The 14,751-nt window shown below is 40.8% G+C and overlaps 1 protein-coding gene across 9 annotated transcripts in view; it reads right to left on the bottom strand.

The window, feature by feature from the left end:
- Positions 1-14,751, bottom strand: part of casz1 (castor zinc finger 1) — a 179,863-nt gene that overhangs the window by 20,546 nt on the left and 144,566 nt on the right. For all 9 annotated transcript variants that reach the window (XM_014015776.1, XM_014015775.1, XM_014015777.1 and 6 more), the window contains 3 exons: positions 9,166-9,723; positions 2,809-3,712; positions 711-776 (listed from right to left, as the gene is read on the bottom strand). In XM_014015776.1, coding sequence (XP_013871230.1) covers positions 711-776; positions 2,809-3,712; positions 9,166-9,679 — 1,484 coding nt within the window. In that variant the 5' untranslated portion in view covers positions 9,680-9,723. The remainder of the gene's footprint in view (positions 1-710; positions 777-2,808; positions 3,713-9,165; positions 9,724-14,751) is intronic.

The raw sequence follows: 14,751 nt of genomic DNA, 5'->3' as shown, positions 1-14,751 counted from the left end.
GTGTGTGTGTGTGTGTGTGTGTGTGCTTGTGTGTGAATGTGTGTGCATGTGGAGGACGTGTGCGTGTGTGTGTGTGTGTTTCTTTCAGTGCCAAGGCTTTGATTTGTGCCCTTCATGTTATGGCTTGGAGAAGTAATCATTAACGCCAAAGCCACTTTGACTTTTCAAATGCAGTTGTTTTTTTCTTTCTTTCTTTTTTTCTTTTTATATAGAATAAACAAACAAGTGATGATCACCTTTCTGGTACCGCTTCATGACGAATTCAAAATGGAGACATTGTTTCGTGTCCAGTAAAAACATAAGACATTTTCCCTCCTGGGATGTTTTTGTGTCTGTTGTTGTGACTTTTTTAGATCAGGAAGTGTTTAAAAGGCAGAACTCAACCGGATTTCTGCCTAATCTCAAATCCTTTTTGAATCAGTCACACCTAAAAGTTACACAGTATAATGTTATTTTGAAAAGTTTTATTTTTTACGCAACACTCAATAGGAACATTTATCCTTCCACCTGCTTATCTTTCCACTCCTCTCAGGACATAAACTGTAGCTTTTTTTATTAATTTACAGCCAACAGAACACTGTTCAAACACTGTAAAATGAAGTTACGTGACTAAATAAAAAAGATCCAACAGTGAGGTTTTTTTTTGAAAGGCTGTTCTATACATTTCGAGTATATTTCTATTGGTGCTGCACTTTGAGGGATTTGCGTACCTGGCAATGTATTTTTGGTAGAGGTTGACATCTTCGGCGGGGGGTTTATCTGGTGGCAGGCCGTTCCTAATGCAGCAGTAAACACAAAAAGAGACAGGATTAATGAAGAGGTAAGGCAGTCTGCTGTTAATAATAAGAAGAAACTGACACAATATTTACTTATAAACCACTCCCATACTTTGCAGTATCAATTTACGTTTTCCTGTGGCATAACAGCATTTTTTTATGCACTGTATGAATCAAGTACAGAAGGTGCGAACTTTGATGCATGCAGGCGCAAAAGCACATTAATCTTTTATGGGGGTATTTTCAGTGAGTGCTTTTATGCAGAACTGGATAAAGAGGAAGGAAAAAAAACTGAAAATGGTCTTTTATGATATTGTGTGGAACCCTTGGCTCTAATGTTCATGTCAAGTTTCCTCTGGTTATATCTAGAATCATTTCAATCAAAGGTGTAAGAAAACTCTACAAGCTGATAGACTTAGCACAAGTATCAGCTCAAACAAATTATTCCAAGGCAGGAAATGATGAGGAATTTATCACATTACAGAGGCATGCTGAGGAATTGTGTTTGCCTTTTGTCACCTGTGTTGTGATTCTTCTCGTGAAGCTGGCAGCCGAGCTGCCTGCAGAATAACAGTGATAATAGAGATTTGGTTTTGTTTGCTCCCTCTCAGCAAGTGGCATTTAGCTTCATGTGAACAGCTCCACACAGGGGATGACCTGAGGTTAATCTGGCCCAGAGGGGAGGATGCACTGCCAGACATTTTCCACAGCACCACATCTCTTCCTCGTGTACTACAACACCAGACTGGGTCAGTTAGCCAAGACTGCAGCTTTGTGGTGCCCCAACCTGACAAAGGCCAAAGCATGAGGGAGAGGTGCCTGAGGGCTCTTGAACAGTGTCTTTGATAGGTCTGGACTAACTAGAGACAAGGTCAAAACCAATCAAACAGACTCTGGAAGCTCTTTCCTACTGGTAATGCACACAGCTGTAGGTTAGCTCCCCAAACCCCTCGTTTGCTTCCTTTAAAGTGCACTCATCAGGCAGTGTTGAGCCGACCCCTGCGACTTGCCGGGAGGTTAGTCATGGCTCCAAAGTAATTAAAGCGAGAGTTGTTACACCCCAGCCAAACGAAAGAAGTCAGTCACTTTGCGATGACTGTGCTAAATCAGTCTCCACGGAGCGCTAAAGCAAGTAAACACTTCATGCAACCTCTCAACTCATCATGTTGTGGATATATTGGGTGTTATGCGTCGTTTCACACTACATTCCTCGTGGCTGCTATGAAGGTAGCAATTACCTTTGCGTTTGGCTAACTGACTCAAAGAAGCTGTTAAGTGTATGCGAGCATCATATTAGCTCTATGAGGTGCAGAGAAAACAGAAATGTTGGTTTGGAAATATTTTTTCATTCTGTCAGTAAACCTAAAGGGATAGGGTTTTTGTAGTGTAGTTTAGTTAGTATCTTACCTGCAGCACTCAGTTTAAAAAGGGGTGAAAAGCTAAATGCTACCCAGAAAAACCAATACAGAGATAAATTCCTGTCATTTTAAACAATCTAAATGTAAAACAACTTAATAGCCATTTTGGTGATGGCTTTATTGTAAAAGTTTGCATCAGATAATTACTTACATAAAATGTATGCTGTTATTTACACTCAAGTATGGCCTTGTCAGCATACAGTCACACACACTCAATATGAAACGTATACTAAAAAACAAACCATGTTAAGGAAACTAAATCTACCAAATCAATTCTATAGTAATAAGATGTAAAAAGTCACAACTTAGCGTTTGCATGTACAAGTTCAAAATTTTGGTTTTACATTGTCCAAAAGGAAAGAAATTCTCATTCTGCGCCAAATTTCTTCCAATTTGTTTGTTTATTTTGGATTTCATGACTCCATTTATAACCTTAATTTGACTAATTAACTAGATGTAAACCTTGACATATTTTAAATGACTTAAACTATTGTAAAATATTTTACACCCCCACCCCGACATTTTTTTGGTACTTTGACAAACAAATCAAAAACTACTTGTATGTTTGGGGTGAGGTGTTCTAGTTCAGTACACCACTGTGCAAACAAACTTACTTCACTGAGGACACGGTTCCAGTGGTGATAGAGTCAGTCTTGGAAAAGCTGGATTTGATGTAGTCAGCGGCTGCAGCGTTGAAACTTATGTGTCCCGCCTGGTCCATTGTTAGCCCCGGGGCAATACTGGCCCCTGCTGCGCCAACAGCTGGGACCCCAGAAGCGCCAGGGTTCCCTGGTGCCGTAGCCTGAATGTTGGGCATCAGCGAGGCCTCAGAGTTTCCTGGTATTAGCTTTTGAATTGTTCGAATGTCATACTTTGAAGGGCGGCCCACTTTGCCCGTCTTAAAGGCGATGGCCCCGCCCATGTCAGGGTTGCCCTCACCGGGCTTGAACAGGTGCAGAAACTTCACGTTGTCCAGGTCGTATTTAGAAGGTCTCTTGTAAGCGTTGCCGTTCTGCTGCTGCAAGCTCTCGCCTTGCTTCAGTTTCTGAATAAAGAAGTCATACTTGGAGGCTCGGGAGGCCATGTTCTGCATGTGGGAGGAATTGGACGTTTGAGAATTGCCCAGCTGAGGGGCAACTGGTTGTTTGTGGTCTAGGCCTGAGGGGTAAGCCTGCGGCTCAGTCCCTGGTAGGCAGGTGGAGGTCTGTAGAACGGTAGGACTCTTGTCTTGGGCTAGTTTTGAGTTGAGGTCATCTGGTTTTGGTGGGGAAGAGTGCATGGGCCAAGGTAGCGTTTCGCCAGCTTTTAGCTTGCGAATGTACTCTTCATACTTGGAGAAGCGAGCACGGCGTGAGGCCTCCTCACTGCTGAGGGACGAGAGGTCTGAGGTAGCAGCTTTGAGCTTGTCAAAGCTGATCTTGGTCAGCTCATCCCTTACCTGCTGGTCATCATAACCATACATTCCCAATATCTCAGTCATGGTGTTGGCTGCATAATCTCGCAGTGCCGATGCTTCTCCTGCAGGCAGAAAAGAAGGAGAATATCATCTGCATATAGTTCTTTTAAAACTTTGGAAATCTTTGAAATTGCAACAAGGATAACTGAAAATGAGAACAGTTTGGGGATTTAGGTGCTGTCTCAAATTACTTTAATATCACATTATGAACTGCATCAAAGTATTTTTATTTAATTGGTTGTTATACTTTGATTAGTAACAAATGAATTAGTCTGCTACAGTACAATACTTGTTCTTTATGTATTAACAATAGCAACAGGAAACGTGCTTTGCTTTGCTAGCTTCACCACCTGTAAATATCTGTGGATTTTTCTACATACAGTCTCAGTCTCTTCCTGTTTTGGTTGCTTTGCGAGTAAGTCCTGCTTAATGTGTGGGTAACAATACCAAACAGTAAAGTTTAAAAGATATGTCTGTTTTTAGTATCTATTACATTGTTAATACAATTAATGGAAGTTTTAAAAATTAGTTTTAAACATGTATGACTTTTCAGGAGTTTAAAATATAATCATAACATGACAAAATTCAATATTTAGGGTAAAAAGCTGGGAAAAATAGTCCGAAAAAAATTCTAACCATTTAACTTTAATGTGGAATACTTTAAAATACAGTGAGTCTTTTTTTGTGTCAACTTTAAAGGTGAAAAGAACAAATCTTCACCTCCTTCTTTTCATTTACGAATCAAATTTTATTTTAACATTAAGACTTTATTGAATTGGACAACTTCCCCAAGGACACAAGTGAAATACAGTCAATGTATAGTTTAATTGCATTATGTGGGGATTAATTCTGCCTCATTAAGTGTGATGCAGGTTAGTGCAAGTGGTCAGAAAATGGGAGAAAGGAGAGGATGATTTGACCTGAAAGCTCTGCGTAAAGAAGAGCAGCTTTAATAAAGAGGAAATGGTGCAGAGAAAAAGAGGTGCGTGATGGTTGCTGAAAAGAAAAAGTAAAACGAAAAAATTGAGACGAGCGAGGTAGCTTTCGTCGAACGAGTTGTGTTCGAAGATTGAGATCATTTCCAAAAGTCCCCTTCGTATCTTCACATATTAGATGTTACATGTGAAGCTGGCAGTTCACCAGATGACCATTTCAGCAAGGCTATACATGACTGTCAGCCTTCTCAGCTCGTACTTGGCACAGTCACAGGGATGGGGGCCAAAGTCTTTTAAAAAAATTGTTTTATCGCTGTTTTCATCACCAGAGCACACATGAGCTGGCGGGAGGTAATACCGCCCACCATCCCAAGGTAATTAATACACAAATATTTCTGTTCTTGTCTCCTATTTCTCAGTTATTGCTAAATCAGTCCCTGGGCCCTGCTCTTCACATCTCCTACGCAGCATGTAAAATAATCCCCAAATTTCCATTCACTATGTTTATGGGGGGGTGGGGGGCGAGGAGTGGTTGTTCCTCTGCTCTGTGGATCAGTATGAAAGAGTATCTGGTGGATCGAAGAGGCATGAAAATTTCAAGAGGGAAGAAAAAAAAAGCAGATCAGGTATTTGAGAGGAAATACATACATGTTGGCCACAGATCAGTGTGTCAGACCTATTGTGTTTTCACCTGCACCTAAACCACAGTGACACTGTGTGCACACAAGCACAGTGTCATTCTGTAGCAGTCGTTTAAGGTTTTGTTTATCTGATTAGGATAATGGGTAAAAACATTAAAAACTCTTGGAAATGGATTTTTAAAATGAAAAAAAAAAAACCCACTGAATTTAAGTGGATTTTAAAAAGAGACCTTAGTTGGAATTTGCTGCAAGTGTTTCAAGTCATATATAGCTTCAATATGATTCCAGCCTTGGTTGTATATGTGCCAGAATATAAAAATACACTTACTAACTAAAGATTTACACTTTGAAATAAAAGAAGGCTATATATACTGGAAAATCGAACATGTTTCAAAGGGAAAACACGTGGAACAGCTGCCATAAAATCTGACTTCAGGAAATAAAAACAATTTGCTCTACTAACTTTACTTTGTGTTTATTTAATTAAAAATACTTTAATGCATAAACCTCCCTGTTAGTTTGGTTGACTAGGATTTCTAAATTGATTGAACTTCATCAAGCAGTTTCTTGAACTTGCAAAATTATTTCTGCACAATTACAACAGCCAGTTGTGGAATGTTTTTCACCTAATTGTCTTATTGCCTGAATCTGCGCAATCTATTCTAGTTTATATTAATGTACCTTGTCATTTAGATAAAACTGATCAATTAACTGATCTAAAACAACATTGATTTGAACTTAAATGCTCATTTCTAATGACTAATGTAGCTGTTAAACCAATCTTGTGTTGGTACAACATTTTCAAACATATGTTAAATAAAAAAAATAAACTCCCAACTCCTCAAATCTGCTTTATATATATATATATATATATATATAAACCTGAATTCCAGCACCAACCTTACTGACCTCTAAAATTGAATTAACTATTTCTTGTTCAGTAAATTTGAAATGAACATTTCTCAACTTGACCATTAAAACTACAGAAAAAGAAAATATTCTACAAATTGTTATAAAAAATGACTTTCCTTTTGGAGTAAATAAAACATTCACAATTAGTTTCTTTCATGTTTTTGCCAGCTCTTTTTTTCTTGTTTTGCCATTGTCGTCTTTCCTGAGAAATAAACCAAATCATATGGTGTTTTATCAACGAGAAGCAAATGACTGGATTTGAAGGGATTATTACTGGAACTGACAGTGACCTTTTTAAAATGACATGTAAATTAAAAAAAAATACTCACCTGCTATCTGTCTATACTTTCTAATGATGTCATTTGCTTGGGCTAAACAGTCATTTTGCTCCAAAAAGCCTTTATTACAAACCCCGACTCAGAATAAACTGAAGAATAAATAACTTTTGTTTTTGTTCTGCTTTCAGCTTTTTATTTTCTCCTGTTAACACGTCTGACATTACTATCTGCACTCTCTCTGGTGACACTGTAAAAATCTACAAAGAAGTGGTTCCTAATCTTGACACTTCAGACAAGCGGACCTCGACACACGACACAGACCTGCCTTGTCTATATTTGAGGCAATTAGACCACATTTTTCCTCCCAGATATGATAACAAATGGATATTATATCTCCTTTTTTTGACCAGTCATGGTCATCAGTGTGGCGTGGCTTTACTGTTCACAGGACTAAGAGACAGAGGTGTCGCTGGTGATAAAGATGCAAGTTACTTGCTATATATGGCCTATGGTAATCAGAAAACCTGCTAAAGAGTGTCAGTGAAGAGGCACAAAAACCTAACAAAAAAAAATAAGCTTTAATTAACTCGTTTTTTAAAGTTTTCAATTTTTTTATTATGCTGAAAATTTATTATCGTTTTAAAAAGCCATTTATGTTCATATCAGTGAATTAGTTTGAGTGGGTTTTGTTTAAATGGACAGTGCTGAGCTAATAAAGAGTTGCAATGAATAAATGACATTATGTACATTCGCTTGATGTAATTTGTCACACACACAAAAAAAAAAGTGCGGGGCTTAAAACTTCCACCCTGTTTGCTTAGTTAATTAACAGGCAGTAAATAGAGGGAGCTTTGAAATAGCTTGAAATGAACAATAACCTTTCAGGGTGAACCCAGAATTGCAAATGGAAGTCCTGGTCAGGCCTGTTTGATCCATCGCTATGAGCATCTCTGTCATTGCTTTCATAGTTTTTATTCACAGTTTTTTTTCCATTGACTGGCTTAAGAGGGCTCTAATGCGACATCTAAATTATCTAGGAAAAGTATTCTGGGGTTTTGCACTGATAGGAAATCCGCACGATGCCTCAATGTGAGGAGTTAAATGTTTTGAAGGTCGCAGTTTCTCTCATTGATCTTGCAATGTTTGTTAATTACATTGTCACTGATGTTGTGAGAGATAATTAAGCCACTATGTTTATATGCATAATTATGTGCACTCCACATCAGCCTTTGAAAGACNGAGAGAGGGAGGGGGGGATGTTTTAATTGTGAGCTGAGCAGAAACATGGCAATATAGATGCCCTAGTTACAATCAACAAAGAGCAACTCGAGGAAAAAAAAAATCTCTAAAGATAAGATTTGCAACTGATGCCGGTTGCTCTCCCCACAGTCTTCAAACACTGTGAGGTTTAAAAGCAGCGAGGGAACCAGAAGAGGAAAAGGTGCAGGTCCCGGTACGACGCAGAACTACATATTTACAGACAAGTATTTTTTTACGGCCTTTAAAATAAACAAAATGACTAATTAAAACCGCAAAGAACTTTTTTTTTTTCATTCGCCTCTGAAATGAAACATGCATCGTTTTTCTCAGAAGCCCCTGCCTCCTCTTCGAAGTGTGGCCAGAGCTGCTGCCGGTGCTCTTTCAGTGAAAAAAGAAAAAAAAAAAAAAACACAAGTGTACATGACTCTAAGGTGCACGCTTAAACCTAAATAGAAGCTCAAAAACTGTTAAATAGAGATGAGCAAAGTGCAAAACCAAACTTGTTTTTCTACCACAACAACCAGTTTCACCTGCAACTTTTTCTTTCCGCTGTGTGAAACCGGCTTTATCTATTCTTACAACCAAGTAATGCTCTTTCTATAGTTTTTTTTCTTTTTTTTTTTTTACAACTCTGTGTTTTAACTTCTGCTACACAAGGCTGCTCTCTTTTCCATGTGTTTGCAGTTTCAAGGGTCACAAAGTAAATAACACGAAACAGCACTTTCTTAAAAGACTGTTGGTGCTGTTAGCACGTAGCCAGTGCCAGCTTTATCTGCTTGATAATCAGTGAGCAATACAAAGGGAACATCATGTCACAATTAAACAGGGGTTATTATGAGTCATTTATAACAAGAACTCACTGTATGACGGGATCTTTAAAAAAACCTCAAAAACAGGTAGATATTAAACTTTACTGAAATGTGATGGGGCACAGCAATATAGTTTCAATATTACTAACTTTATTTGGCAACTGATCGCAGGGATTTGACAACTGCAGGAGAAAAAAAGTACGTACCTCCTGTCCTGTAACAGAGGAGCCTGAGGCAGTGGCTAAGTTTAGTGAGCTTAAAGGGGAAAAAAAATCAAAGTCTCAGGACGTAATCCTGGGTGTAATATGAAGCTTACGCTAGCCCTGCCATGTGCTCTTGAGCCTCAGCTGCTGAGAGAATGCACAAAAATCTAAATGCCTAGACATTATAAGCCTCCACCGTTTATTAATTCCTTTAAACCACAAACAAGTTGCTGTCATCCCCTCTCATTCACCAGTTGAATCTGTCTTCAGAGTAAAAATATCACTGTGTATTCATAACGTAACTAGAGCTTCTCTCTCCAATAGTGGGCACATTTGCGCTGAAATGGATGTGACAATGTCACCTTTCCTCTGTCTGAGGTGTTGCACCTTTAAACTGTGGGGTGTTTATGTGTTTTATGGCAAAGAAAGTGTTGATTTAAAATTTGACAGGTGAGTGTTTGTTGGCGGACACCGTACCTGGCGAGGAGAAAGGTGCTTGGCGACTCTGGGTCTCACTCGGTGGGATGTAGTGGTCGTCTTTTGGAGGCCTGTCCTCAGCTTCCTTGTCGTGGTAACTGCCGTCCTGGGCACCTACAGGGGCCTCGGGGTCCTCAGCGTTGTCCTCGTCATCGCTGCAGCCCCTAGGCTGTACCATGTAGACACCCTCAGGGGGGGCATCTTCATCGTTGCTGCCTTTCAGCTCGGGCTCCTGCTCGTCATCAGGAGCTGGCGGCTCTTCGCCGTAGTCGCCGTTGACCCACTTCTCGATGGCCTCGCGCCTCTTCTGGTCCTCCTCCAGGCTCTGACTCAGGCTCAGGCTCTCGGGGAAGTTGGTCTCGTTGTCTTCGCAGTAGGAGCTGCCGCGCTCGCTGGTCTCCGCCACGCTCTGCTCTCCCTCTGCGTTCTGGGAGCTGCCATCGAACACCACTTGGCGGCTCAGCTTGGCACAGATTGCGTTGAGTTTCAGGCCACCTTTCCTTTTGGCGGCCATCTTGGGTTTTCCTGAGGTCGTTTCAGTGCATAAACTCCTTTCAGCTGATAGGACAAAAAAGACAAAAACATAAAAGCGTAAGATTACAGTAGTTAAAACGTGATCCGTTTAAGCAACTCGGCTGTTAAAATTAATAAACTCCTTTTAAATAAGAGCTAGACTTGCTTGAAGCACTTTTTTTTTCTGTCTGTAGCTTCAACTGATTTTAAACAGCACAATGGAAAAAAAACAAACTGGCACAGACAATGGTATCTGCTACTATTAATAACATCCAAAAGCACTTAACAATAACAGTGCAAGACTGGAAGGACACACAGAGATACAGTGCATGTCTGTGTCATAGGGTTTTGGTCAGCTTTTTCACGCAGCGGTGGAAACAACATTTAGCACAAGAACAAACAGAACAGCTGGAACCACAGGCAAATAGGTATCAGACCCCCTACAATACTACAAGCAGCGAGTACATAATCCTTCACATGACAGTGCTGTACAGACACTGAAATGTTATCTTCACTCTTACCTCAAGAGGCTGTGGGCCTGACACTGATTGGAGGAGGTGGGGGTGGGGGTGCACAGCATTTAAGCTGTCAAGATGTGGAGCAGAAAAACCCCAGCGCTTTTAGTAAAAACTGACTCAGAGGCTGAATTCAAAAAGTCTGCTAGGAGGAGAATAAAATGTCGTGTTCCGAAAATTGTTGCAATATCTGTATTTTATGTATTTTTACTTAACAATATATTATGTACCCTAACAAGTCAACGCATCCCCCCCCACCCAGTGTGGCCTCACTGGACAATAGCACATGATATAGTGTGCTTTGGGGCAGGAATGGGTGGCATTATTTCAATCCAAGTGGGGCTATCTTTATAACATGTCCTCTGATGAGGGAGGAACAGCTGCTTGTGGCATTCCATATCCAGAGCTGCCTTTTTAGGGCAGAAACTGCACTCTGTTACCTTTCACTGGATTTCCACAGCCACCAAAGTTCACCGTCTGAAAGCGTTTTCGGAACAATTAATGAACAACTTTTCCAAAAGGAACGAGCGCGCGACGGGGAGGATTTATCGCACAGAGAGGCAGAAGAATGCGGGGAATTAAAACAAGAACATTTTCTTTTTCGTTCAGTGGCAGGTAAATGGCAGCGCTTTCGGGGCTTGTGTGAGAACACTCGCAGCACATCCCCTTTCACAATTTTCAAGCTGATGCACCGCGTTGATTTACAGACCCCGCCGTTTCGAGATAGAAAAATGAGGCAACCAAGTTCTGTCCTAAAGTCTCAATCCACTTTCTTTATCGATGAGTGTGAGCCTCTTCATTTTGCCTCGGCCATAAAGCCCAACATAATCATGTGTGAGCCATTGCCAGCATTATGTAAATCACATCGGAGCAACATAAAACCCTGTTTTCATTTTCTTTTGCAAAGCTGTGGAATCATTAGAGGATATGCAATTTGAAGGAGTTTACTGATCACCCCCGTTGCCAGACAATGAACCCGGTGCTACCCACACATGCTTTCTCAGTTACAGTATTTACACTGCGGGCTTCCTCTCTGAAACAATGACTTCAGAAATTATGCACTTTTGATGAGGGGAGCGTACATCAGAAACACATTACTGCATGATTTTTAGTGTTAAACAATTGCGGCTTAAGGTGAAAGAGGTCCGGTTTTAAAAGACAGCAAATATGAAAGAAAAAAATCAGCTTGGAAAACTATTAGGAAGTGGAAGACATAAATTTTCAAGTATTTTTTTTCTCTAGAAATACGCTCCAAAGGAAGATTGAGGTCATTTGGGTGTTGCTGTGGAGGTCATTCTTTTTCTGTTTACTGGGTTCAGTATTTCATGCTTTAACTACCGATTTCCTTTGTGTAGCAATCTCAAGCTCCTTGTAGGAAATGACCCGACCGAGTGGCTTCTTTCCATTTGTACCTATTTATGTAAGTTCTTCTGTTAACAATAAGAAGCACGAGTATATGACCTGTTGAGTCTCCAGCAGGCCTCAAAGTGAATAATCTGAAATCACACCAGCGTTTGTTGCTTTTTTTAAGTAAAAGATAATTTAAAAAGGGACATATCATGCAAAATCCACTTTTTTAGCCATTAAGTACATTTTGTTGTGTACTTGGAGCCCCTAGGAGTGCAGAAAAGCTGAACTTAGTTTCTCCCGGTGCTGCGTAATCTTTATATTCTGTTTGAATTAGATTTCTCAACCTGTTCAGTTTTCTCTATTTTCTACGACAGTTTCAGAACTATTACCTGACAGTATTTGGGACGGAGCTGACAAATAAGGATCTGAACTTACCAACTGCAGTTTTGTCGTCATCATTCTCCTCTGATTCTGGGTCAGACTCTGGCTCCAACATGTGAGGCTGGATGGACACGTCTTCCCTTGTTCACATCTTTTAATTAATTTGTAAATAAAATGTTTTTGTGCTGCAAGATAGTCAAATCAGAATGGACCAGTCTGGAAGCTGGAGGGGGCGGGGCCAGAAGCGCCTCGTTTGGATTTAAAGAGACAGCATCAAAACGAGTTGATCTGAGACACATCAGAAAATGAGGAAAAAAGAGGGGCTTGTGGAGTTACAATAAGAAGGTGTTCAAACCAAAGCATTGAAGTTCCACTTTATATAGACCCCAACTGAATGATTTAAATGTGGAAAAGTAGGATTTAAAAGCATATGTCTCCTTTAAAGCAAATTAAATATTATCTGCTTCCCTTAAGGAGAAACACGCTATGGTTCGATGGTTTATGAAAGCAGTCTGAACATTTATTTATGCTGATGGTTTCTGTCCACAGCAGCTTTTTTTTGTCATTGCTTACAGTAGGGATTGCTATGGTAACGTTAAGCTGTTTACCTCAAGTCGTTTGTGTGCATGATAGCATACAAAGAGATAAAATCTGTGGGGACTTAACATGAAAGAACAACTTTTCCCCCTGGGACCAAACACCCCACCACCACCACCGTCGCCGCCGCTCTGAGAGTCTACTAAGCATTCTGCCTTATTAATGAATATCAGAAAGAAAAACAACACTGTCACACGCGTTGGACATTATTTACACTCCGTTTTAGCCTGCTGTGCTAATTGTCAAGGAGGAGACACCTCAGCAAGCACTGGGAGTTGAAAAAAAAGAAAAGAAAAGAAAAAAACCTCTGCAGGTTCGAACATAACAGCTGAAACTAATTTTTCCAGCTGCTTATGTTAACAGTGACAATATTTTTACTGGAAACAGTGCAGGAGCCTAAAGAAGAGCCGGATAGTGTCTGTATAAGGCCAAAACAGAAGTAAAAACTCAAGAAACTATTTTGAATACATTTGCACTACGTCAGGTTCTTTTTTTTTTTATCTTCAGTCAAAAATTGAGCGCAAGTCCCCCCCCCCAGGGTCCTGCTTTTCCTCAGAGCTGGAAAGCTCAGCTCTTCCAGCTTCTCTGCACATACAAACTCCTCCCCCTGCTCTCTAAGCCTCCACAGGTGCTTCTTTGAATTTTTTTAAAATGCAGAACGACCTAAAATATACATTGCACTTTTTTGTGGGTGTTTCAAATCCTAACAATGGTATTATTGTGATTATTTGTAATTCATCCTGCTGTAAAAGAAGTGTCAGGTCAAGGCTTTACAGCACAGCCCCCTCTTCCATCCAAATCACTTGTGCAGTTAACTTATGGGACACGTATTGTCACGTGGAAAATGAAATAGCTTGATTTTGTTGGTAATTCAGAGAGCAACGCTGCCCCATAAAGAGACCAACTCCCCGCAGTGTTTCAGTTTGTATGGATCGAGCACACAGGAGGGGTCTGTATATGAGAGGTAGATATTCCCTGTTTAAACTGAAGCTTTTATCTCTTCAACTAATCAAACACAGATACAGAGCCCGTTGTAGATACCTGCTGAGTTCCAACATGACTGACACAGGGACCAAACCCCCCCGCGTAATATCTCAAGTTAATTAATACAAACAAGGTCTGGAAGATGTCTGTTTAGCTCAGGATTATTTTACAATATGCAACCAGGAGTTGCAGAAGCTTCCCATTTTTTTAAGAAAAGAGAGAAAACAAGTCTGGTTATAACTTTGTGAACCTTTGGCAGATTAATAGACAAGGCTCCCAGCGTGTAGCTCAGTGAACCTTTCATGTTGCTGCCTCTCAAGGGAGATGTATGTGTGACAGAGTGTGTATTTCAGGAAACTCGCAGAGCCGCACGGGCAAACATACACGCACTCGCACACTCGAGGATGACAATGTTTTTTTATTTTTGTAAATTCACAGCTCGCAAGAGGAGAGCGCTCCCCGCCTCTCCATCGCTCTGCCTTCCTCTCCATCTTGCACGGTGGAGGAGCCGCGGCAGCCGCGGGGAAGTCGAGCGGAAAGCTGCTGATGGACAAGCACGCCGCAGCACCCGGACCCCGGCATCTGGCCCCACTCTCATTTTTATTACAGAAGAATAACAATAAGCAGGTTGAGGACCCCGCCGTGAGATTTTCCACCGTTTTCTAACAGTCGGTGCGGCGGATGCAGAGAAATTTCCATTTTTCTGCATGCATATTTAATTGAGTTTTGTCCCAGTGGTGCGGAAATGATTTGTTTTTTGCTCTCTGTTCACTTGACTCCTCTTCGGAGTCGCTAACCCTGATTAAGACGTTCCCGTTAATTTCCCAGCGCACACCTTTTTTTTGTGCATTAATGGTTCTGATCGTCTAATTAAAACTTCTCAGCTCGGCTGCTGATCACCGCTCGTTGTGCCTCTGACCTGAAGTTTTAATTGCCGCATCAGAAGCGATAATAATAATTTTGAGGTTCTGATGATTAAAAACAATGCCATTGCCAACTAGTTGATGGATGGGGGTTGTGGGGCGGGCACATCTGAGGGAAAGTTTATGAAAAGAAGGGAATAGAAAAGAAACTGGTATAGTGATTTTGCACTCCTGGTGAGCGGAAAGGGTTGCAGAGGAACCACTGCAGGTGATCACTGACAGAACAAGGGGATATCTCAGGTCTTGTGCACCCCCCCCCCCCCCCCCTCCAAAAAAACCCCCCCATTCTCCCACTTTGTTTCCTGCGTCTTTATCTTCATGAC

The sequence above is a fragment of the Austrofundulus limnaeus genome, unplaced genomic scaffold (genome assembly GCF_001266775.1).
Source record: "Austrofundulus limnaeus strain Quisiro unplaced genomic scaffold, Austrofundulus_limnaeus-1.0 Scaffold134, whole genome shotgun sequence".
In the NCBI taxonomy this organism is placed as follows: Eukaryota; Metazoa; Chordata; class Actinopteri; order Cyprinodontiformes; family Rivulidae; genus Austrofundulus; species Austrofundulus limnaeus.
This window is presented reverse-complemented; position numbering and strand designations above follow the sequence as displayed.